The following is a 9,270-nucleotide window of genomic DNA, read 5'->3' as shown; positions in this document are numbered from 1 at the left end:
ATGTGTTGGTCGGGACGCCGGCCGGATTGAGGGTCCTCTGGGCCTATTTTCAATGGGGGCCTGGAGCTGCAGCTCCATTCGCCCCATTGTTAATCCGGCCCTGATAAAAGGAATACAGTAGATAAACACACAGTTGAACATTAAGTTCTTTTATATTCACAGAATTTACTATATATAAGCAGAGCTCTTTCTATGTCATTTTTAACTTACATTTGCGGTTTATTGATATTTTGTGTTATAAATTAAATAGTCTACGGACTTTTAATAAAATCAATAAAAGTGATATTTTAGCAATTGCACCTATCCCGAAGCCTCATTTTCTTTTCATAATCATAATGTAAGAATAGTCATGGAACTCCCAATAGGTGGAGCTTTACAGAGGTGACACCCCCTCTATACACATCACTACCAATAGGGGCAAGAATAAAGCTGTCTACAATCTTAGGATATAGACTGACGGACAGTTACTGCAGCCAATCACATCTTTCAGTGAGTCAGACAAAAATCACCTATCAGCAAGTGCAAGAGAGGAGGAGGAGTTCAACTGCGGCTCCACCCACTGTATCAGTCTATTGGTTAAGTGTTTTATCAATTACATTCCCCTTTCTGTGATGTCTCAAGTGTCTGGGCAGATTTCTTAAGATCTTCCCTCCCAGAGTCCCAGACCCCATCTCCTACCTTTCCACTAGAGATAGTCATACACACCCACTCTACGCATAGTGCAGCATGGAGGGGCTCGGTGAAGGTGGCAGTGTAGGTGTGTAGGTGTCTGATGGGGTCACACAGAGAATAAAAGGAAATCTGCCCTGCCTCATAATCCAGATATACCCTCACTCTGTCACAGGGGATATTGTCAGGTAACCAGATAATACTACTGTCATGTATCACGGAGTACTGACTATTATACCTATACAGACACCAGGACTTGTTATTACCTCCAATGTATGATGAATCTCCCTTCCTGTCTATACTGGGGTAACACATCCCCACCCTCCATATCACTGACTTACTGACATCCACCTCCCAGTAATGTCGCCCTGTGGAGAATCCCCTGGTGCTTATTACCTGATTACACTGAAATCTCTCTGGTGTTTTTGGATGATTTTGGTTTATATGTGACCGGGATGCAGTTTTCCCATCACCTGATATATGTATATATTTACCAGCTGTGGTGGAATCCAGTACTAGGTCTGTAGCTTCTCTCACAGAGAAGCATACATGTATATACCTCATTATATTATATATTGTGTATAGTTTCCCTGAGAAAAGACCAGCATCAAGATCACCTACACCATCCACATCAAGATCATCTACATCATGGACTTGGTAATCATATATCTCTGTGTCCTCAGTGTCACACAAGTCACCTGTGTCTGGTTCCTGTAAGACAGTCACTGGATCAGACATGTTACACAGCTCCTCAATGTGACGCATCTTCCCGGACAGCTCGTCCTTCTTTATTTCCAGCTGCTGGATCAGATCAGAGACTGAGAGTGAAACGCGCTCTTCCTGCCTGGAGATCTCACTCAGGACTCTCTTCTCCAGGTCTTCCAGCTGTCTCCTGATGTCTCTAAACAGGGCAGTGACTGTCTCTGTTACACCATCTGCTTTTTCCTGATTATCTCTCCTGCGCTCCTGCAGACTCTGGACTATTTTGTCAGCATCTGCTATGTTTGTGCTCAGTTTCTGCAAAACATCTCTTAGTTTTTCCTTCTTCTTCTCAGAGGCCTCATCCAGTGACTCCACCTTGTGTCCTCTGTGTTCCACAGTCAGACAAGACACACAGATACATGAAGCGTCCTCAGTGCAGTAATACTCCAGGACCTTCTTATGGACGGAGCATTTCCTGTTCCCCAGGACAGTGGTGGGATCACATAAGACGTGTTCTGGTGACTTGCTGTGTACTCTCAGGTGATTATCACACAGAGAAGCCTCAGTGCAGACAGGATTTAGCAGCAGGTACAGGAGAGTCCACACAGTAAGTGCAGAAGATTCCAGTCTCCTCCTGATCTGGCTGAATAGACCGGAAACTCCCAATTATATTACACAGCGTTATGTTCCTCTGCAGTGCAGGACGCTCCTGACTCTCTGCTCTGCAGTCAGGACAGGTATATACTCCAGCCCCCTCCTGTGTATCCAGCACACGATCAATACAGCCCCGGCAGAAGTTGTGGCCACATCTCAGGGTTACAGGGTCTGTATAAATGCTCAGGCAGATGGAACAGTCCAGCTCCCGTCTCAGATCAGCAGACGCCATTCCTGGCAGCAGATGAAGGAAATGAAAGTGACGTCTGATACTCAGAAAAACCAGTGTGGTCACATTCCCCACACAGGGAGAGGCTGAGCAGTCGATAAGATTATATAAACTCAGATATACTATGGGACACATAAATGGACACCATGAGTAGAACTGCTAAGAGATCAGGCAAGCCCCAACACTGAGATGGCATGGTCACAGCACATCCGGGTCACTGTGAAGATGCTATGTGCTCCCACAGCAAAATGCACTCAGCGGGTGCGTGGCCATGCCAAGTGCAATAACAATTAGTGAGTGATCAGCGTTCCCTCTCAGGATGCAAGGCCGAAGGGCACCTGTATATGGACTCAAATGAGCCTGTACCAGTACCCCACAACCTGGAGAGCTGCCCGCACATCTATAGAAGACACCCGTCATTCAAATTCCTGCTCAAGACCCCACTTCCATGGCTACATCACATGTGCAGAGGGCATCAGGGCCAGACTAGAGCACAGATGAAGCATTTTGGGTATGTGGTTACGCCTCATCAGCCAATCCATGCCCCAAGTTCTAAAGGGGTCTGATCATTCAAACAATTTAAATTTTTTAAAAACCATAAGGCTCATTTATTAACTTAGAAATTATTAATTTACCATATTTTACAGGTATCATACAAAAGTTACTCCATTAAAAATTAGTTTTGCTCCCATATATCCCTGATCCTAAGCACATGAGAGGAGCCAACGACAGTCACCAACAGGGAGATGCTGCAGCAGCGATCCCAATGCACAATAAGCAGTGACAAGTCTCCTACACTGAGGGCACAGCTGGCGCTCACTGTCAGTGACTATCCAGTGGCTGATACCAACAGTAGGAGCGGTCAGTAGCAGCAGGTCACAGTCAGTGATTGTCCAGTGGCTGATACCCCCAGTAGGAGCGGTCAGTAGCAGCAGGTCACAGTCAGTGACTATACAGTGGCTGATACCACCAGTACAAGAGGTCAGTAGCAGCAGGTCACCATCAGAGAGTATCCAGTGGCTGATCCCACCTGTAGTAGCAGTCAGTAGCAGCAGGTCACCATCAGTGATTATACAGTGGCTGATAACTCCAGTAGGAGCAGTCAGTAGCAGCAGGACACCGTCAGTGATTATATAGTGGCTCATATCACCAATAGGAGAGGTCAGTAGCATCAGGTCACCGTCAGTGAGTATCCAGTGGCTGATACCACCAGTAGGAGCGGTCAGTAGCAGCAGGTCACTGTCAGTGACTATACAGCTACTGATACCACCAGTAGGAGAGGTCAGTAGCAGCAGGACACCGTCAGTGAGTATCCAGTGGCTAATACCACCAGTAAGAGCGGTCAGTAGCAGCAGGTCACAGTCAGTAACTATCCAGTGGCTTATACCACTAGTAGGAGAGGTCAGTAGCAGCAGCTCACAGTCAGTGACTATACAGTGGCTGATACCACCAGTAAGAGCAGTCAGTAGCAGCAGGTCACCATCAGTGATTTTACAGTGGCTGATGACTCCAGTAGGAGCGGTCAGTAGCAGCAGGACACCGTCAGTGATTATATAGTGGCTGATATCACCAATAGGAGAGGTCAGCATCAGGTCACTTTCAGTGAGTATCCAGTGGCTGATACCACCAGTAGGAGAGGTCAGTAGCAGCGGGTCACTGTCAGTGACTATACAGCTACTGATACCACCAGTAGGAGCGGTCAGTAGCAGCAGGTCACAGTCAGTGAGTATCCAGTGGCTGATACCACCAGTAGGAGCGGTCAGTAGCATCAGGTCACAGTCAGTGAGTATCCAGTGGCTGATACCACCAGTAGGAGCGGTCAGTAGCAGCAGGTTACTGTCAGTGACTATACAGTGGCTGATACCACCAGTAGGAGAGGTCAGTAGCAGCAGGTCACAGTCAGTGAGTATACAGTGGCTGATACCACCAGTAGGAGAGGTCAGTAGCAGCAGGTTACTGTCAGTGACTATACAGTGGATGATACCACCAGTAGGAGAGGTCAGTAGCAGCAGGTCTCCATAAGTGAGTATACAATGGCTGATACCAACAGTAGGAGAGGTCAGTAGCAGCAGCTTACTGTCAGTGACTATACAGTGGATGATACCACCAGTAGGAGAGGTCAGTAGCAGCAGGTCACTGTCAGTGACTATACAGTGGCTGATACCACCAGTAGGAGAGGTCAGTAGCAGCAGGTCACTGTCAGTAAGTATACAGTGGCTGATACCCCCATTAGGAGAGGTCAGTAGCAGCAGGTCTCCATCAGTGAGTATACAGTGGCTGATACCCCCAGTAGGAGAGAGCAGTAGCAGCAGGTAACTGTCAGTGACTATCCAGTGGCTGATACCACCAGTAGGAGAGGTCAGTAGCTGCAGGTCACTGTCAGTGATTATACAGTGGCTAATACCAACAGTAGGAGAGGTCTGCAGCAGCAGGTCACCGTCAGTGACTATACAGTGGCAGATAACACCAGTAGGAGCAGTCAGTTGCAGCAGAACACTGTGAATGTGACTATGCAGTGGCTGATACCACCAGTAGGAGAGGTCAGTAGCTTCAGGTCACTGTCAGTGACTATACAGTGACTGATACCACCAGTAGGAGAGGTCAGTAGTAGCAGGCTACTGTCAGTGACTATACAGTGGCTGATACCACCAGTAGGAGCGGTCAGTAGCAGCAGGTCACAGTCAGTGACTGTACAGTGGCAGATAACACCAGTAGGAGCAGTCAGTAGCAGCAGAACACTGTCAGTGACTATATGGCGGCTGTTACCACCAGTAGAAGTCAGTAGCAGCAGGTCACTGTCAGTATCAGTTGCAGGTCACTGTCAGTGAGTATACAGTGGCTGATACCACCAGTAGGAGGTCAATAGCATCAGGTCACAGTCAGTGAGTATCCAGTGGCTGATACCACCAGTAGGAGCGGTCAGTAGCAGTAGGTCACTGTCAGTGATTATACAGTGGCTGATACCACCAGTAGGAGCGGTCAGTAGCAGCAGGTCACTGTCAGTGATTATACAGTTGCTGATACCACCACTAGGAGAGGTCAGTAGCTGCAGGTCACTGTTAGTGAGTATACAGTGGGTGATACCACCAGTATGAGAGGTCAGTAGCAGCAGGTCACTGTCAGTATCAGTTGCAGGTCACTGTCAGTGAGTATACAGTGAATGATACCACCAGTAGGAGCGGTCAGTAGCAGTAGGTCACTGTCAGTGATTATACAGTGGCTGATACCACCAGTAGGAGAGGTCAGTAGCAGCAGGTCACTGTTAGTGAGTATACAGTGGGTGATACCACCAGTAGGAGAGGTTAGTAGCAACAGGTTGCTGTCAGTGACTATCCAGTAGCTGATACCATCTGTAGGAGCAGTCAGTAGCAGCAGGTCACCGTCAGTGACTATCCAGTAGCTGATACCACCAGTAAGAGCAGTCAGTAGCAGCAGGTCACCATCAGTGATTATACAGTGGCTGATATCACCAGTAGGAGAGGTCAGTAGCAGCAGGTCACTGTCAGTGATTATATAGTGGCTGATATCACCAGTAAGAGCAGTCAGTAGCATCAGATCACCGTCAGTGAGTATCCAGTGGCTGATACCACCAGTAGGAGAGGTCAGTAGCAGCGGGTCACTGTCAGTGACTATACAGCTACTGATACCACCAGTAAGAGCGGTCAGTAGCAGCAGGTCACAGTCAGTAACTATCCAGTGGCTTATACCACCTGTAGGAGAGGTCAGTAACAGCAGGTCACCGTCAGTGAGTATTCAGCAGCTGATACCACCAGTAGGAGAGGTCACTGTCAGTGACTATACAGTGGCTGATACCACCAGTAGGAGCTGTCAGTAGCAGCAGGTCACTGTTAGTGAGTATACAGTGGGTGATACCACCAGTATGAGAGGTCAGTAGCAGCAGGTCACTGTCAGTATCAGTTGCAGGTCACTGTCAGTGAGTATTCAGCAGCTGATACCACCAGTAGTATAGAGGTCACTGTCAGTGACTATACAGTGGCTGATACCACCAGTAGGAGCGGTCAGTAGCAGTAGGTCACTGTCAGTGACTATACAGTGGCTGATACCACCAGTTGGAGAGGTCAGTAGCAGCAGGTCACTGTTAGTGAGTATACAGTGGGTGATACCACCAGTATGAGAGGTCAGTAGCAGCAGGTCACTGTCAGTATCAGTTGCAGGTCACTGTCAGTGAGTATACAGTGGCTGATACCTCCAGTGCGAGAGGTCAGTAGCAGCAGGCCACTGTCAGTGAGTATACAGTGGCTGATACCACCAGTAGGAGCGGTCAGTTGCAGCAGGTCACTGTCAGTGAGTATACAGTGGCTGATACCACCAGTACGAGAGGTCAGTAGCAGCAGGTCACTGTCAGTGAGTATACAGTGGCTGATACCACCAGTAGGAGCGGTCAGTAGCAGCAGGTCCCTGTCAGTGAGTATACAGTGGCTGATACCACCAGTACGAGAGGTCAGTAGCAGCAGGTCACTGTCAGTGACTATACAGTGGGTGATACCACCAGTAGGAGCAGTCAGTAGCAGCAGGTCACTGTCAGTGAGTATACAGTGGCTGATACCACCAGTAGGAGCGGTCAGTAGCAGCAGGTCACTGTCAGTGAGTATACAGTGAATGATACCACCAGTAGGAGCGGTCAGTAGCAGCAGGTCACTGTCAGTGAGTATACAGTGGCTGATACCACCAGTAGGAGAGGTCAGTAGCAGCAGGTCACTGTCAGTGAGTATACAGTGGCTGATACCACCAGTAGGAGAGGTCAGTAGCAGCAGGTCACTGTCAGTGAGTATACAGTGGCTGATACCACCAGTAGGAGAGGTCAGTAGCAGCAGGTCACTGTCAGTGAGTATACAGTGGCTGATACCACCAGTAGGAGAGGTCAGTAGCAGCAGGTCACCATCAGTGACTATACAGTGGCTGATACCACCAGTAGGAGAGGTCAGTAGCAGCAGGTCACTGTCAGTGACTATACAGTGGCTGATACCACCAGTAGGAGAGGTCAGTAGCAGCAGGTCACTGTCAGTGACTATACAGTGGCTGATACCACCAGTAGGAGAGGTCAGTAGGAGCAGGTCACTGTCAGTGATTATACAGTGGCTGATACCACCAGTAGGAGCGGTCAGTAGCAGCAGGTCACTGTCCGTAAGTATACAGTGGGTGATACCACCAGTAGGAGAGGTCAGTAGCAGCAGGTCACTGTCCGTAAGTATACAGTGGCTGATACCACCAGTACGAGAGGTCAGTAGCAGAAGGTTTTGTTCATTACTGTTGTTGTAATTGTAAAGCGCAACGGAATATGCTGCGCTATATAAGAAACTGTTAATAAAATAAATTAAAAAAGGTCACTGTCAGTGATTATCCAGTGGCTGATACCACCAGTAGGAGCGGTCAGTAGCAGCAGGTCACTGTCAGTGATTATCCAGTGGCTGATACCACCAGTAGGAGCGGTCAGTAGTAGCAGGTCACTGTCAGTGATTATACAGTGGCTGATACCACCAGTAGGAGCGGTCAGTAGCAGCAGGTCACTGTCAGTGACTATACAGTGACTGATACCACCAGTAGGAGAGGTCAGTAGCAGCAGGTCACTGTCAGTGATTATACAGTGGCTGATACCACCAGTAGGAGCCGTCAGTAGTAGCAGGTCACTGTCAGTGAGTATACAGTGGCTGATACCACCAGTAGGAGAGGTCAGTAGCAGCAGGTCACTGTCAGTGATTATCCAGTGGCCGATACCACCAGTAGGGGCGGTTAGTAGCAGTAGGTCACTGTCAGTGACTATACACTGGCTGATACCACCAGTAGGAGAGGTCAGTAGCAGCAGGTCACTGTCAGTGAGTATACAGTGGCTGATACCACCAGTAGGAGCGGTCAGTAGCAGCAGGTCACTGTCAGTGAGTATTCAGCAGCTGATACCACCAGTAGGAGCGGTCAGTAGCAGCAGGTCACTGTCAGTAAGTATACACTGGCTGATACCCCCAGTAGGAGCGGTCAGTAGCAGCAGGTCACTGTCAGTGAGTATACAGTGGCTGATACCACCAGTAGGAGCGGTCAGTAGCAGCAGGTCACTGTCAGTGAGTATTCAGCAGCTGATACCACCAGTAGGAGCGGTCAGTAGCAGCAGGTCACTGTCAGTGAGTATACAGTGGCTGATACCACCAGTAGGAGCGGTCAGTCATATTCATAACATCTACTATATATCACATTTGTCATTACACATGAAACTGAAGCAACTTACGCTCCAAGACATGAAAAGATAACATTCACAAAACATCCAATCACAGACAGAGTTATGAAGATAACCACAGAGCTGAGAATATAATAACAGAACAAACACTGAACTTACATGTCGATCGTACAAGACGGAAAAAAACACAAAGAAATACAGTACACAGCACCGCGAGCGCAGGACGGGTCATTTAGAATCTTATTTTGATAGTTTGTCTCATTTTTACTATTTTAAACTTTGTTAACTAATTTTTAAACTTTTTAAACTGTTGTCATGACACATCTCTTACCTCTTTTCTATGACCTCCTGTCATATTGCAACACTTATCATCTTTTCTCTGACGTCCTAGTGGATGCTGGGGACTCCGTAAGGACCATGGGGAATAGACGGCTCCGCAGGAGACTGGGCACATCTAAAGAAAGCTTTAGGACTATCTGGTGTGCACTGGCTCCTCCCCCTATGACCCTCCTCCAGACCTCAGTTAGATTTCTGTGCCCGGCCGAGCTGGATGCACACTAGGGGCTCTCCTGAGCTCCTAGAAAGAAAGTATAGTTTAGGTTTTTTATTTTCAGTGAGACCTGCTGGCAACAGACTCACTGCACCGAGGGACTAAGGGGAGAAGAAGCGAACCTACCTGCTTGCAGCTAGCTTGGGCTTCTTAGGCTACTGGACACCATTAGCTCCAGAGGGATCGAACACAGGACCCGACCTCGTCGTCCGTTCCCGGAGCCGCGCCGCCGTCCCCCTTACAGAGCCAGAAGCAAGAAGTGTTCCGGAAAATCGGCGG

The 9,270-nt window shown here is 48.4% G+C and overlaps 1 protein-coding gene across 1 annotated transcript; it reads right to left on the bottom strand.

Moving 5' to 3' along the window:
• Nucleotides 1-503: 503 nt before the first annotated feature.
• On the bottom strand, nt 504-2,035 carry LOC134935862 (tripartite motif-containing protein 14-like). Its single transcript, XM_063930691.1, has one exon. It carries the CDS (start codon nt 1,432-1,434, stop codon nt 589-591), a length of 846 nt encoding a protein of 281 aa, XP_063786761.1. The 5' UTR covers nt 1,435-2,035; the 3' UTR covers nt 504-588.
• Nucleotides 2,036-9,270: the final 7,235 nt, after the last annotated feature.

Source organism: Pseudophryne corroboree, chromosome 6 (assembly GCF_028390025.1).
Source record: "Pseudophryne corroboree isolate aPseCor3 chromosome 6, aPseCor3.hap2, whole genome shotgun sequence".
Lineage (NCBI taxonomy): Eukaryota > Metazoa > Chordata > Amphibia > Anura > Myobatrachidae > Pseudophryne > Pseudophryne corroboree.
Note: the sequence above shows the minus strand (reverse complement) of the source record. Positions and strands in the feature narration are given on the sequence as shown.